This window comes from Panthera tigris, assembly GCF_018350195.1.
Source record: "Panthera tigris isolate Pti1 chromosome A1 unlocalized genomic scaffold, P.tigris_Pti1_mat1.1 chrA1_random_Un_scaffold_58, whole genome shotgun sequence".
NCBI lineage: Eukaryota > Metazoa > Chordata > Mammalia > Carnivora > Felidae > Panthera > Panthera tigris.
Genome location: NW_024962143.1, coordinates 69,220 through 85,662, shown reverse-complemented (window position 1 = coordinate 85,662; position 16,443 = coordinate 69,220). Strand labels below are relative to the sequence as shown.

At 38.0% G+C, this 16,443-nt stretch overlaps 1 protein-coding gene across 4 annotated transcripts in view; it reads left to right on the top strand.

Moving 5' to 3' along the window:
* LOC102962413 (ankyrin repeat domain-containing protein 26-like) overlaps window positions 1–16,443 on the top strand; it is a 138,698-nt gene that overhangs the window by 53,377 nt on the left and 68,878 nt on the right. For all 4 annotated transcript variants that reach the window (XM_042977070.1, XM_042977069.1, XM_042977071.1 and 1 more), the window contains one exon: window positions 8,410–8,576. In XM_042977070.1, coding sequence (XP_042833004.1) covers window positions 8,410–8,576 — 167 coding nt within the window. The remainder of the gene's footprint in view (window positions 1–8,409; window positions 8,577–16,443) is intronic.

Genomic DNA, 16,443 nt, shown 5'->3' with positions numbered 1-16,443 from the left:
AGATTTGTAATAACTGATTGAATGTCTTCACGGGTTATGGGTCTGTTCATGTGTTCTATTTCTTCCCGTTTGGCTTTTGGTAATGTGTGGGTGTCTAGGAATTTGTCCATGTCTTCCAGGTTGTCCAGGTTGTTGACATATACTTTTTAATAGTATCCTCGGATCCTTGTTGTATTTCTGTGGTGTTGGTTGTGATTTCTCGTCTTTCATTTGTGATTTTATCTGTTTGGGCCTCTCTTTCTTCTTTTTGAGAAGTGTGGCTAGGGGGTTATCAATTTTGTTTATTTAAAAAAAAACACATCTCTTATATTGATTGATGTGTGCAACCTTGTTTTTGGATTCTATAGGATTTATTTCTGCTCTACTCTTTTTTGTTTCCCTTCTTCTGCTGACGTAGGGCTTTCTTTGCTGCTGTGTTTCTAGTTCGTTTAGGAGTGAAGTTAGTTTCTGTATTTGGGACCATCATTGCTTCTGGAGATAGGCCTGGATTGCAATGTATTTTCCTCTAAGGACTGCCTTTGCTGCATCCTAAAGGGTTTGGATTGCGTGTTTTCATTTTCATTTGCTTCCATATGGTTTTTAATTTCTTCCTTAATCGCCTGGTGGACCCATTCTTTATTGAGTAGGAAGTTCTGTAACCTCCAAGCATTTTGAGGCTTTCCAGTTTTTGTTCTTGCTGTTGATTCCAAGTGTCTGAGCCTTGTGATCTGAAAATATGCATGGTATGATATCAGTCCTTTTATATTTGTGGAGGGCTGTTTTGTGACCCAGGATGTGATCTATATTGGAGAAGGTTCTATGTGCACTTAAGAAGAATGTGCGTTCTACTGCTGTTGGATGAAAAGATCTTAATATATCGGTGTTGATATCCATGTATATAAATGCATATATTAGGCCAATATATATCTATGTATATCTGAATACATCTGGTCCAATGACACATTGGATCTGTGTTTCCTTACTGATTTTCTGCCTTGATGATCCACCTATTGCCATGAGTGGAATCTTAATGTCGTCTACAATCATGGTATTTGTATGTATACATTTAATCATGTTTGTGATTAATCGATTCATATGTGTGGGCGTTTCACTCTGGGGCCATAAACATTTGCAATTGTTAGCTCCTCTTGATGGATAGACCCCTTAATTATGATCCAATGCCCTTCTGAATCTGCTACTACAGTCTCTGGTTTAAAATCTAGTCTTTCTGGTAGAAGTGTGGCGACTCCAGCTTTCTTTTGACTTCTAGTAGCATGATAGGTGGTTTCCCATAGCTTCACTTTGAATCTGGAGGTGTCCTGGGGTATAACATCAGTGTCTTGTTGACAACATATAGATGGATCTTGTTGTTTGGTTTTGTTTTGTGTTTTATCCATTCTGATTCCCTGTGTCTTTTGATTGGGGCATTGAGTCCATTCACACTCAGAGTGATTAGTTAAAGAAATGGATTTAGTGTCATTGTGTTATCTGAAGGTTTCATGCTTTTGGTGAGGCCTCTGGTCCTTTGTAGTCTCTGCTGCTTTCCACTCACAGACTCGCCCCTTAGGGTCTCCTGCAGGGCTGGTTTCGTGGTCATGAACTGCATTAGGTTTTGTTTGTCTGGGAAAGCTTTTCTCTCTCTTTCTATTCTAAATGACAGCCTTGCTGGGGAAGGGATTCTTCGCCGCATATGTTCCCATTCAGCACACTGACCGTTTGCTACCCCTCCCTTCTGCCCTGCCAAGTTTCTTTGGACAGGTCTGCTGCTACCCTTCTGTGTCTTCCCTTGTCGAATAAGACCCGTTTGTCCCTAGCTGCTTTCAGAATCCTCTCCTTATCTTTGTAGTTTTCCAGTTTCGCTATGGCATGTCGTGGTGTTGAGCTGGGTTTGTTGATTTGGAAAGGAATTCTCTGTGCCGCCAGGACTTGGATGACCGTTTCCTTCCCCAGATGAGGGAAGCTCCCAGCTATACGTTGTTCAAACAAACCTTCTGCCCCTTTCTCTCACTCTTCTTCTTCTGGGACTCCTAGGATGTGGCTAATATTTCATCTCACCGAATCACGTAGGTCTCTAGTACCTGCCTCGTGATCTAGTCATTCCCTTCCTTTCCTTTCTCTGCTTCATCTTTGTCCACAATTGTATCTTCTGTTTCACCGATTCTGTCTGCTGCTTCTCCCATCCTTGCTGTCACTGCATCTAGTTTACTTTGTATCTCCTTTACAGCATTTCATTTTCAGCGTTCATCGTGACGATTCCTTAGGTCCTTGACCTCTGAAGCAGTAGATTGTCTGCTGTCTTCTATGCGTGGTTTCAAGCGCAACTATGCGTCTTATGAGTGTCATTCCTAAAATGTGCTCACACATATTGTTTCTGTCTCTTTTGAGCACTTCACTGGCTGTCCTTTCTTCCCGGAATTTTTTTTGAGCGGAATTCTTCGATTTCGTCGTTTTGGCTAGATTCCTGCCCTTTATGTGTTTGAATAGCTTGTTCTCTGTCCCACACCTGCGAGTACTACTATATTAAAAAGAGCTCCTATACTGTCCAGGGCCTGGCAGTTGAACAAATGTGTTTTGGAGTGTGTTGTGTGCACTCTTTTGGTGTGTCTTTGGCTGCTGTTCTCGCTACTTGGAGTGGCAGTTTGGGCCTTCCACCAGGTGTGCTTTGATTTGTTTGTTGAAGTAATCCTGGAAACAAGGAGAAGAAGGTGGTGAAGAATCCTTAGCCCAAACAAAAAGAGAAATGACTGGAGTGGAAAAAAAGACCAGGTAGTGACTCAAAGGAGCTATATGGCTTAATCCAGAAAGAGAGGGAGGAAAATGAAGAAGGAGATCTAGAAAATTATACAGAAAATGCGCAATCAAACAAACAAAGAACCAGAACAGAGGAACAAAGGAAAAAAATATATAGATATATCTATATATACCTATATATATGTAGATATATAATTAGCTTTGACCCATGTCAACTCGAGACTACTAGGCTGTTTCCAAAGGGAGAAGAGGAAAGAGGAGAGTAGAAAGAGAAAAAAGGGAAAAGAGAAGAAAGGGAAAGCAAAGGAAAGAAAAGATGTGGGCCTGGGTGGCTCAGTAGGTGAAGCGTCCGACACTTGAATTTGGCTCAGGTCATGTTTCGCTGTACGTGGGTTCTTAACCCCCATCAGGCTCTGCAGTGAGAGCATGGATCTTGTTGAGAGTGGGGTGGGGGGACAGAAGATCCGAAGCAGGCTCTGCACTGAGAGCAAAGAGCCCAATGCAGGACTTGAACTCATGAACTGTGAGAACATGAGCTGAGCCAAAGTTGGGCGCCTAATCGACTAAGTCACCCAGACACCCCAAGAATATTTGTTTTAAATGTGAAGATGTCTGAAGGCCAATAAAATGGTCGTAGTGTCCAGAAAAGAATGGGAAAGTAGGAATGGGTTTTTGATTTTCTAATTTGACACTATGTTAAGTTCTGGTAATCTCTTAGAGGAGACATCATATAGGTATACAGTTGACCCTTGAACCATGTGGGTTTGTACTGTGGGAATCAACTTACACACAGATTTTTTCAATAAATAGAGTACCATCATGTAAATGTATTTTCTGTTCCTTATGGTTTCTTTTTCTATTAATTCTTACTTTTGAGAGAGAGAGTGAGGACAGAGCACGTGGGTAGGTGAGGGCAGGGTGAGAGAGAGAATCTTAAGCCGATTCACACTGCCAGCATATTTCTTTCTCTTTGATATTGATTGATTTGGCTGCTAATAATTTAAAGTTTTCTAATTCTCTAGTTACTAATCTTTAAAAAGTACTCAAATACACTTTAGTGCTCGTTATAAGGGATGGTAAGCTAAATAGTTTTTAAGGTTTGTAACATTAAAAATCATCTAACTTATTTTTTGGTCGATTTAACACGTAATGAATTGTTTAGTTCCAAAAACTGACAAGCTTAAGTTTATGAGTTCATATTTTTCTTCTGTCTTAGGCTAAGGCAAGTTAGTTTTCACTTCTTACAGGAAGTTACAATCCAGTGACTTGGGAACAGCTAAACATAGATGAAGAAAGTTAACAGTACAATTGTAATTATTTTCTCATTTTTCTTTGTCCGTACTTGATTACTTAAGGACAAGGTGTTTTTACAAACATGTATCCTGGCAGAAAAGACATGTGAAAATCAAAACAAGGAAATTAACCACCCGTTTTTGCAACTGCAAAAAATGGCTCAAGGACCAGCAATGAATAAGGAATGTGATAGGGAGCATGATATATCTCTATATTTAAGACATGCTTCTATGCAAAACTTTGAGGAAATGTGGATCAAATGAGGCAAATTAGACTGGAAAAATAGCTTAAAACTCATCACCAGTGAGTGAAAGCTGAAGTTTGGTGAAATTTGTTAACAATACAGCATTCTTACTCATCTTGAAGAAGAACCACCACGGGGTCACTCTAAGGAGGATCCAACTGAAAGGAAATACCTTCGAATTGGACAAATACTGTACTTGACTGTGAGGAAGAAGATGCATTTGGAGTGTCTGTCTCGGTAGTATTTCAGGCATTTCCTGAACAAAAAGAGCCTAGTCTTGAAAATGTCATTCTCTCTCATTCATACTCTGGGTCCCCAGAATATGCTTGCCAGTCATCTTCTAAGCTTTCTTTAAATGAAAGCAAATCATCCGGGACATATAAATCAAAACCACACTGAGATACCACCTCACACCAGTCAAGAGTGGCTAAATGATCAAATCAGGAGACTATGGATGCTGGGGAGGATGTGGAGAAACAAGAACCCTCTTGCACTGTTGGTGGGAATGCAAACTGGTGCAGCCACTCTGGAAAACAGTGTGGAGGTTCCTCAAAAAATGAAAAATAGACCTAACCTATGACCCAGCAGTAGCACTGCTAGGAATTTACCCAAGGGATACAGGAGTGCTGATGCGTAGGGGCACTTGTACCCCAATGTTGATAGCAGCACTTTCAACAATCACCAAATTTATGGAAAGAGTCTAAATGTCCATCACCCGACGAATGGATAAAGAAATTGTGCTTTATATACACAATGGAATACTTACTTGGCCATGAGAAAGAATGAAATATGGCCTTTTGTAGCAACGTGGATGGAACTGGAGAGTGTGATGCTAAGTGAAATAAGTCATACAGAGAAAGATAGATACCATATGTTTTCACTCTTTTGTGGATCCTGAGAAACTTAACAGAAGACCATGGGGGAGGGGAAGTGAAAAAAAAAAAAAAACAACCTTAAAGAGGGAGAGAGCCAAACCATAAGAGACTCTTACAAACTGATAATAAATTGAGGATTGATGGGGGATGGGAGGGAGGGGAGGCTGGGTGATGGGCATTGAGGAGGGCACCTGTTGGGATGAACACTGGGTGTTGTATGGAAACCAATTTGACAATAAATTTCAAATTAAAGAAAGAAATAAAGTAAATCAGACTATGAAAATGAGAACAAACCAGACATTGAGCACCTTTTTAACAACGAGGATTTTTAAAATGATATAGAAAATAAAAAAGCAAGGAACCCACTAGTTACATTTAAAGTGAAGGAAGGCCAAGAGAGTTTGACATGCTAATGGCAAAAAATATGGACCAAAATACCACCGATTGTATATGTGCTGCCGAAGCGAGCACGACCACCGATTTTAAATCAGACCTCAGTGTAGTGATTCAGAGAGACTTTTTGATTTGTGGCTTGCCTGCTGCGATGTGATGAAACACATGGTTCAAACAAAAAAGCATGATATTTCTGCTGTCACAAACACTTACGAGAAAACAAAACCAGTACAAGACTTTTTTCCAGAAGCCATTATATGCAGATAATGACAGTACTCATAACTATAAAAGTGTTGATTCTGAATTAGAAATTGTGAGTTCTTCTTCAGCATCTAGTTTTCCAGCATCTGAAGTACATCTAAGTGAAGAATTACATCAAGATATGCAAAGGTTTAAGAATGAGATAGGCATGTCACAAGTAGAGTTCCTGACTTTGGAAAGAGAGAAAGATCAACCTCCAAAAGAGAAGGAGGTCCGCCTTGCTGTTACTCTTGTTGTTTTTTTTTTTTTTCTCTTTAGCAATTATCTGATCGATTCTGATTTTCCACTCAAGAGAACAAGAGTGTGCATACAATGGAATTGTCTAAATAAGTAATTGTGTCTGGAAATAGATTATTTCTGCTATCTAACAAATAGGAGTTCAGGGAAACATTCTTGTGATTTGTTTTCCTTAAGGTTTCTGTGTCAGTCTTCCAAATAGTATATGAACTGGGAAACTAACTTAGCTATATAAGTACCATGTGACCTCACGAACCAGAATAACCATAAAGAAACTGCTTAAAAAACATAATTATCTCCAGGTTGTTTTTTTTTTTAATATATTGGCTTAAATATAAATTGCATTTCCATAAACAATAAAATGAGAAAGAAGCAGTAACTAAGAGAAGGAATATAAACACATATTCCCAGCTAAAGCAATCTATGTATTGCTTCAGTATGTGTCTGTAGACTCTGGGTCTAGGGTTCTTGCTTGTCTAGCAAGACAGCAGCGGGATGCAGGATTACAATGGGAGAGATAGCTAATGTCCCAGAGAACACATGAGCCCGGATTAAGGGTCCTTGCTCTGTTTTTAATAGGATCAGAAAGCTTCCAAACATGGTGATGGACATGCACAAAGAGACAATCAATCTGTGAACATGAACTCATGGGCATGAGGGAAAGGGGGTTTCAAGATATAGGGTGTTAGGTGTTAGGGTCAATATAAAACAAAATCCTGGTGCCTGGCAGATGGTTGTTAACAGCTGACCTGAGGCAGCTTCTCTGTTTATCTTAGCTAGTCTAGGGGAGAAGACAGATGCTACCTCAGGATCCACAAGGCACCTCTCTTTTGCTAATTAGCTCCCCTCTGGGCATCTTCACCCTGCAGCCTACAGCCTATAGCCCTATTTACCTGTTTACCTCATTTGGTCCTTCCTTCCTGTGAAAGCAGCTTTCTGCCATAGTACTAAATTGGGGAGTGTGTCCTCCTGAATATCTAATCTTGTTTACCTCTCACACCTTGGTCTTGGAGCCTTTGCCCCTCCCTCTCTATACCTAGATATCTAATATTGTTTACCCAAACTTGGGTGTGAGCATCCTATGGCTTTGTAATTTTCTATGCCTGGTTAACCCATCAGTGCAGGCTCAGGGAATTCCTAAGCTTATTGCCCACAAATATAGGCAGTCTTGTCTGCTTTACTCAAAATCTTGGAACTTAGCATTTCAACATGACTCCTTTGAGATAGGCTTAATAACAGCTATTTGTATGATCACCCCTTTTTTCACATTTTTTAGTCTCATTCTCAGATGTTTCTGTTGAGTCAAACCTTCACTTTATGTGCAATAGCGTATGATACCTTTTGGCCTGTATGATTTTTACCATGTAGGTAGCATAAACCTTCAGCAAACCTTCAGTATTTAACTCTAAGGGAGAAAACTGAGTTTTGAGATGTGTGGACTTTAGAAATAGACAAAACCTAGAGATACCCTCCTTTAAAAAGAATAAGTAGCTAATCTCCTCGTCCCCTATCAAGGTATTAATTTACTGTGCCAAAGTCACACTTTTCATGCATCTGACTAATTTAATGAATTTGTGGTCATTTCTCTGATTCAGCATTCAAGAATTGTATCGTCTCTTTTGGTGCCATAAAATGCTAGCTAATGACACTTTAGGAACTTGGGACAAATCGTTTAACTTTTTTGAGTTTTACTCGCATTATCAGTAGCAAATGGGATTAAAGGTGATCATTACTTTTATACCCTCTCCCTATAAAGTTTTATGGTTATTGAATGTGAGATTTGGAGAGCATTACTAATTTCCCAGAATTCCACCCTAACGTCCATTTCACTTTGTTCCTTTTGTGTTGTGGCAAACTTTGGTTCATAAATTTAGGGGACATTGTCACTTTTTTTGAGAACCTTAAGTTCCAAAAGAAAAAGAATTGTAAAAGTCAGTCAGGGAAAGAATAGCTCCGTGCAGAAAGGGGAAAGCTTCCTGGTTTTGTTACAGGAGCACCTCCATGTCACATGTTTTAAATCTGGCTGTTGTGTTAAACCCAGGTGGTAAGGATAGAAAAGGATAAATTTTGTCTCTTTTTATTTCTTTGTATCTTTTGGTCAGATGGGGTGGGGATGGGTGGGGAATTCTCAGTAGCAACGTGTGGATATGAATAAGAGTACAAAATTAAGAAATCCCTTTTAGAAATTTTGGTAACTTCTGCTTTTTTTAAATTCCATCAGAAATGAAGCCGAGTTTATAAAAATTACAATTACTTGTAATGATAAAGTAAACACAAAATATTTTCCTCCATTGAATTTATGACAAACTAAGTGTCAACTGATAAAGTTAATGAAAAAAATTTCTTTTTATTGACTAAAGTAACAATTACCTTTAGTATCAAGTTCCATTAAAGGTTGAAGAAAAAAAGAAGCACAGAGGAAGTGACATGGAAGTATCAGAAAACATACATGATGCTGCGGCTGCTGGATTAATTCCACAAAGACAGAATGGAAAAACTGATAACCATCAATTGCCTATTACAGAAAATAAAGATTCTGATAGGTAAGCCTATAGCAATATTTAAATAGTAGGTAATTGTTATTTTCCTATGCAACAAACTTTTCTAGTTTGAGCTAATGTTCATGATGAAAAAAATTTTGTATTTTTCGTGGAGATATTTCATCCTACGTGCTAATGAGAAAAATGTAAATACCAATGAGATACTGTTTTTTGCAGTCATAGTGATAAATATTTTATTTAAAAAAATAACCAAAGTTAGGAAATGTGAGGAAAATGACATTCTTAGACCCTGTGGCTGGATGAAATTGGTAACTCCTTTCTGAAAGGTGATTTAGCAGTGTATTTCAAAATTTCAAATATGTCGGGGCACCTGGGTGGCACTGATAGATAAGCATCCAACTTTGGCTCAGGTCATGATCTTGCACTTCACGAGCTTGAGCCTTGCATCACGCTCTGTGCTAACAGAGCAGAGCCTGGAGCCTGCTTCAGATTCTGTGTCTCCCTCTTTCTCTGCCCCTCCCCTGCTTGTGTTCTGTCTCTGTCACTGTCAGAAATAAATAATATAACGTGAGAAAAATATTTCAGGCAGGTCATCCCTTTATTCTAATGGTTTCATAGCCAGGACTGGGTCCTTCTGAAATACGTGACTTCTATAAGCAAGCACATGCGCCTGCACGTGCAAACACACACACACACACACACACACACACACACACACACACACACACACCACTATAAGGGCATTTATTATATATTATTACATATACAAAATAGGACAGATATATTAAGGTTACTTATACAAATATGTTACATGTATATGTGAAGGATATTTATTATAGCATTCCCATATCAAACATTTGGAGATTGTCTAAATGTTTATTGACTTATTTTGAGAGACAGACAGAGAATGTGCACACTCGGGAGCCCAAGCATCGAGGGGGAGCAGAGACAGAGAGGGAGAGAGAGAGAATCCCAAGCAGACTCCACGTTAACAGTGCAGAGGCCAACACAGGGCTCGATCTCACGACCACAAGATCATGACCTGAACCAACATCAACAGTCAGATGCTCACCAGACAGAGCCACCTAGGTGCCCCAGAGATAGGCTAAATATCCATTCATTAATAAGGAGGTAAAGTTTCACTTCTATAAAGTAATGGGGCATGTGACCATTTTAAAAAATGAATTTAGGTCTATGTGTACTGATGGTTTAACAAAGTATATTTAAAGCATTTGGTTTGGTTTGATGTCATGTCTTATGCACATTTTGTTAGAATACTTTTAATATCTACTGAATTGCAAACAGAAGTTCCCTGCTACACTGGCAGTCTACCAACAAAATTGCTAATTATTAGATTTTTGGTTTTGTTTCCCAGTGCATGAGTGCTCCAATGTTGGACCCTCAACTTAATCTGAATATTGCCAAGAGGATTCACGTGGCAACATGTCTCATATTCTATATAAACATTTCATGGCCCCTGTGCTATAAACCAAGATGCTGGTAATGCAATGAATCGTTTTTATAAAGGTACCTTGCTTGCATGCCATTATCCTGCCTTTTTAGAGAATATATTTCAACATGAACCACACCAAATTTTTCAACAGTGCCTTCATGTTATACAATTTGTGACAATTCAGTTTACAAAGTAGGACTATTTTCTGCATTCCCAACCCCTTTTACTTCTGTGTATAAAATTTTAATATGACTAATTACTTTGGATAGTGTAAAATATCCTAGAGTTGGGTGACTTTTTAAAAATGTTTGTTTATTTTGAGAGAGAGAGAGAGAGAGAGAGAGAGAGAGAGAGCATGCACACATGAGTGGAGGAGGAGCAAAGAGAGAGGGAGAGAGAGAATCCTGTGGAGGCTCCGTGCTGTCAGTGCAGAGCTCGATGCTAGAGAACCTAGAGATCATGACGTGAGCCGAAATCAAGAGTTGGATGCTTTGTGGACTGGGCCACCCAGGTGCCTTTAGAGTTCAATAATTTTTATCAAGCACGAAATACTGCCCTTGAAACTTAGTTTTTCTGTGGTCTTTCTAAGCATGAGAAAAATGGTAATCAGCTTATATAATATTATATATCTAGAAAAATTTTAAGGAGTCTTCTCAGTGTATAATTTTTTGAGTTATTTAGTACTTTGGTCTGACATTTTAAAAAGCAAAAAAAAAAAACACCTAGTGTTACATATATGCAATTTTTAAGACTTCCAAATATTACAAAAATACTACCTAATCATTATGTAACAATTGAAAACTACAGCAATAATAGAAAATTAGATCAACCATGACCATTCCACTTAGCTATGAAATCCTTCAAGAGCCTTATTCACTCTTTGATCCTGATTTCCCTCCCTCCCATCCACTCTTGAATTCATTGTAGCAATTTTCCCTCTCCTCCAGAATTGTTTTTTCAAGGTTACCACCGATTTTCACTTTAATAAATCTAAACATAATTTCATACATCTCATTTTACTTAACCTTTCAGCAATATTTGACCCAATGGAAAACTCTCTCCTCCAAAATTCTGCCTCCATGGTGCTTGTAGGATATCACTCACTCACCTGATTTTCCCGCTGCCTTTCTAGTCTGTACACCTCAGCCTGATTTGCTTGTTTCTTCTCGTCCCCCACTTTTTAACCCATTGATGTCTTCCAGGAATTTGCCTTTGATTTTCCTTCTCTTGACTTTTACTATCTTGTATATTCTAATGATCCTCAAGTTTGTATCTCCAGCCCGGATTTCTCTCCATAATTCCAGGCCCGCATATCAAACTGCCTACTTGATATCTCTTTCTGGATAGCTATTGCAAACTTAACATGTCCCAAATTGAACTCCTGATATTCTTTCTTAATATTTGCCTTTCATGTCCTTCCTAATTGAGTTAATAACAGTTCTATGAGTTGCTCTGCTAAAAAACTTGGTGTCATCTTTGACTCCTGTCTTTTTTTCTTTTCCTTTCACTTTTTCCTTCTATTTTCTTTTTCTTTTTCATACACATCACATCTCATCTGTCAGCAAGTCTTGTCATGTCTTCCTTCAAATATATCGAGAATCCAAACACATCTTCCATGACCAATAGACTGTCATCTGTTGTTTATATTGGTGTAATAGGTAACTAAATGGTCTTCTTGTTTGTTTGTTTCTTCTTTTGTTTTTCCTCTGTTTCTGTTAATTCTAAACACATTGAATCTAGTAAATCATAAGTCGGATTGTGTCCTTCCTCTGCTCCAAGCCTAATTGCCTCCCATTTCACTCAGAGTACATGCCAAAACTCTTCCTAATGCCGACAAGGCCTGTATATGATCAGGTGTCTCCTTCTCTCTCTCTGATTTGAGCTCTTTTCTACCCCTTTCATTCTGTCCAGCCATACTGATTTCTCACTACTCTTTAAGTACTTTGGACATACTTCCGTACTTGCTGTTGACTCTGTCTGGAATGCTTTCCCTCAGGTACCTCATGGCTTGATTTTTCCTTTGTTGTTTGTTTTTCCTTTCAGGTTTTTGCTTAAAAGTCACTTCCTCAGCAAGGCCTTTCTTGGCCATCCTGACTAGTACTTCAACTACCCTTTTCCCTATAACACATCAAAATGTGATTTCTCTGCTTTAGCTTTTCTCCTCTAATACTGTATATTTTGCCTGTGTAGCTTATTGTTATTGTATGTTTACTTCACTCATGAGTAGGATTGTTATCTGTTCTTTGCCATGTCCTCAATGCCTAGAAAATGTTCTAGTCTATATAGTACTTATTCAATAATGTTTATTGAGTGAACGGAGTTTAACTTGTGTGTAATTTTTTTAACCTAATACTAGTCCCCACTTTGACAAAGTTTGGCGTGGGTTCATTCTGACAACTAAACCTGCCAGTTATATACAGTTTTTGGATTTTGGGGGCCCAATATTATGTTTACTTGCTACTTATTCTTTTAGTTGTATTTATGTTAGTTTTCATTATGGTGAAATGTATCAAAGGAATAGCAAACTTCCTTTATATTTATTAAGGAAACTAAAATATGTGGCAAATTTTTATAGGACTTTAAAAATTCTTGCCAAAGGATTATGAGCCCTCAATATCTGAAATAAAAAGATGAAGTTGGAATTGATCACTTCCAAATAAGAGCGAGCTATGCTGGTTAGGTATAGTCTTTTCTAACAGAGCAGTCTGCTATTCTTATACAGGGTTTGGGGAAGAGTGGAGTTTAAGGATTGGGGGACTTTCAGAAAATTAAATGGTTTGTCATCATCTGAAGCACCATGCTTATTTGGGTGAGACTGTTGTGGATTGGTTGGCACACTGAAGCATGTGTATTGGAGTGATTTTTGTCCATTATTCGCTGTCTTTCAGAAGGAAGGAGTTGAAATGGATTGGTTGGTGAGTAGGGCTGGTGGGCATTGATTAACACATTTAAAACTGACTCTGGTGGCTTCTTCTTACCATGGCTACGTGTTAGGGTTTCTTTTTGTTTTGTTTTGTTTTGTTTTGTTTTGTTTTGTTTTGTTTTTTCTAAGTTTGAGGTGGCTTTCACCAGATGTTTTCTACTTAAAATTTGCTTCTATAGTCTGGGTTCAAAATGAAAGCTATTTCAAATTCTATAATTACAGATTCATTTTTGAAGTTTGAGTCAAGAGGAATTGTTTGATAATTGCTTTCAGAAAGATTCTTCTTTTCTTGGATGTTATTTCCATGAGAAAAGTTATCTGTGTAACAGGTTTTTTTGAAAAAAAAAAAAAAACCACAATTGTTAGTTTTGTTTTTGTTTTTGGTGCTCTTCGGGTCTCATGTTTAAGTCCTAAATAATCTGTGGGAAATTTCATTATTTTTTGGAAATGTACGTAGCTGTATGGTAATAATATTCTGTTGCATGCATTTAGTCCTTCAAAACAGAATTATAATTTTCTTTTTGGTGAATCCCCCATTTTTTTCTTTTAGGATTAGATATTAGGCTAAAAGTATACAAAAGTTAACAAATCATTTTTTTAAATTTTTTTAAGGTTTATTCATTTGGAGAGAGACAAAGTGAGATTTGGGGAGGGGCAGAGAGAGGGGGAGACAAAGATTCCGAAGCAGGCTCCAGACTCTGGGCTGTCAGCACACAGCCCGATGTGGGTCTCGAAGCCACAAACCCTTAGATCACAAACTGAGCCAAAGTCATACACTTAACGAACTGAGCCATCGAGGCACCGCAAACCATTTTTTTTAAACAAAAGCATAACTAATCAGATGATTTTTATTTTTGAGCGATAGATAATGACATATGAGTACTTTTGAATTTTTGAAGTTTTTCCAGATTTATGAGATATAAGTAACACACATCTGTGGAACTGTAAGGTGTACCTGTATTAATTTGATACACTTTTATATTGTCAAATGATTACCACAATAGTGTTAATACTTCCATCATCTCACATAAATATCATTTCTTGTTTGTGATGACCTAGTCTTGTAGCAACTTTCAAATGATAGGATACAGTATTGTTCACTGTAATCACCATCCTGCACATTAAATCCCCAGAATTTATTAATCTTGTAACAGGTAGTTTGTACCCTTTGACCAATATCTACCCATTTCTCACAGCCTCCTCACCCTGGCAACCACCAGTCTGTTCTGTTTTTCGTGCAATTTTTTCTTAATTCCACATATAAGTCAGATCATACAGTGTTTGTCTTCTTGTGTCTGAGTTCTTTTCACTAAGCATAAAGCCCTCAAGTTTCACTCATGCTGCCACAAATGGCAGGATTTCCTTCTTGTTTGTGGCTGAAAATATTCCATTGTAAATGTATACCATATTTTTTAATCCATGGATCCACCGATGGATGCTTAGGTTGTTTCTTGACTATTGTAAATAATGCTGCAATAAACATAGGGCTGCAGATATCTCTCCAAGATAAAGATATCATGTCTTTAAGATATATACCCAGAAATGGGATTATTGGCTCATATGAAGGTTCTATTTTTAGTTTGTTGAGGAGCCACCATACTGTTTTACATAGTGGCTGTCCCAATTTACAGTCCTACAGGAGTACAAGGAATTCCTTTCCTGTACATCCTTGCCAACGATATCTCTTGTCTTTTTGACAATAGCCATTTTAATAGGTGAAAGTGATATCTATATACTGCAGTTTTGATTTGCATTTTCCTGATGAATAGTGGCATCGAGCACCTTCTTGTGTACCCTTGGCCATTTGAATATGTTTTGAGGAGAGACGTCTTTTAAGGTGCCTTGCCCAGTTTTTAATTATATTTATTTTTAGCTGTTGAATTGTACGAATTCCTTACACATTTTAGATATTGACGTTTTTCATATTTGTAGCTTGCGAATGTTTTCATCCTTTCCATAGGTTGCCTTTCTGTCATGTTGCTTGTTTCTTTTGCTGTGCAGAAACATTGTTGATTGCATTGGTTGGTTTTGCTTTTATTGCTTGTACTTTGGATGTCCTATCCTAAATCATTGGTAAGATCTATGTCAAGGAGCTTTTATCCTATGTTTTCTTCTAGGAGTTTTATGATTTAAGATTTTATATAGAAGTCTTTATTTGCGTTTGGGTTGACTTTTGTGAGTGGTGTAAGGTAGAGGCACAGTTTTATTCTTTTGCTTGTTAATATCCAATTTTCTCACCATCATGTATTGAAGAGATTACCTTTTCTCTTTTGAGTATTCTTGGGTCTCTTAACAAAGAGACTTTATGCATGGGTTTTTAGTTGACTTTATGCATGGGTTTATTTCTGGGTTCTTGATTCTGTTTCATTCATCTTTGTGTTTGTTTTTGTGCAACTTCATACGGTTTTTATTACCATAACTTTGTAATAGTGTGACACCAGCAAGTGTGATGCTTCCAGCTTTGTTCTTCTTTCTTAGGATTGCTTTGGCTATTTGGGGTCTTTCTTGTTCCTTACACATTTGAGGAATGCTTTTCCTATTTCTGTGAAAAACATCATTGGAATTTTGACAAGGATTGCATTGACTCTGTAGGTGGTTTCAGGTAATGTGGATATTTAATGATACTATTTTTTCGAATCCATAAACAACGGGGTATCTTCCCATTTGTTTGTGTCTCTGCTGTTTCTTTTACCAATGTCTTGTAGTTTTTACTGTACCTATCTTTCATAAAGTCCTTGATTAAATTTATCCCAAAGTATTTTGTTCTTTTTGATGCTTTGGGGAAGGGGATTTTTTCCTTATATTTCTTTTTCAGCTATTTCATTGTTATTGCTTAGAAATGCAACTGATCTCTTTATGCTGATTTTGTAATTTTTTTTTACTAAATATAATCTATTGTCAAATTGGTTTCCATACAAAACCCAGTGCTCATCCCGACAGGTGACTTCTCAATACCCATCACCCACTTTCCCCTCTCCCCCACCTCCTATCAACCCTTAGGTTATGCTCAGTGTTTACGAGTCTCTTATTGTTTGCCTCCCTCCCTCTCTGTAACTTTTTTCCCCCGTCCCCCCCCCCCCACCCATGGTCTCCTGTCAAGTTTCTCAGGATCCACATATAAGTGAAATCATATGGTATCTGTCTTTCTCTGCCTGACTTATTTCACTTTGCATAATACCCTCCAGTTCCATCCACGTTGTTGCAAATGGCCAGATTTCACTCTTTCTCATTGCCAAATAGTATTCCACTGTATATATAAACCATATCTCCTTTCTCCATTAGTCAGGTGATGGTCATTTAGGCTCTTTCCATAATTTGGCGATTGTTGAAAGTGCTACTGTATACATTGGGGTACATGCACCCCTATGCATCAGCACTCCTGTATCCCTTGGGTAAATTCCCAGCAGTGCTATTGCTGGGTCATAGGGTTGTTCTATTTTTAATTAGTTGAGGAAGCTCCACGCTGTTTTCCAGAGTGGCTGCATCAGTTTGCATTCCCACCAACAGTGCAAGAGGGTTCCTGTTTCTCCACA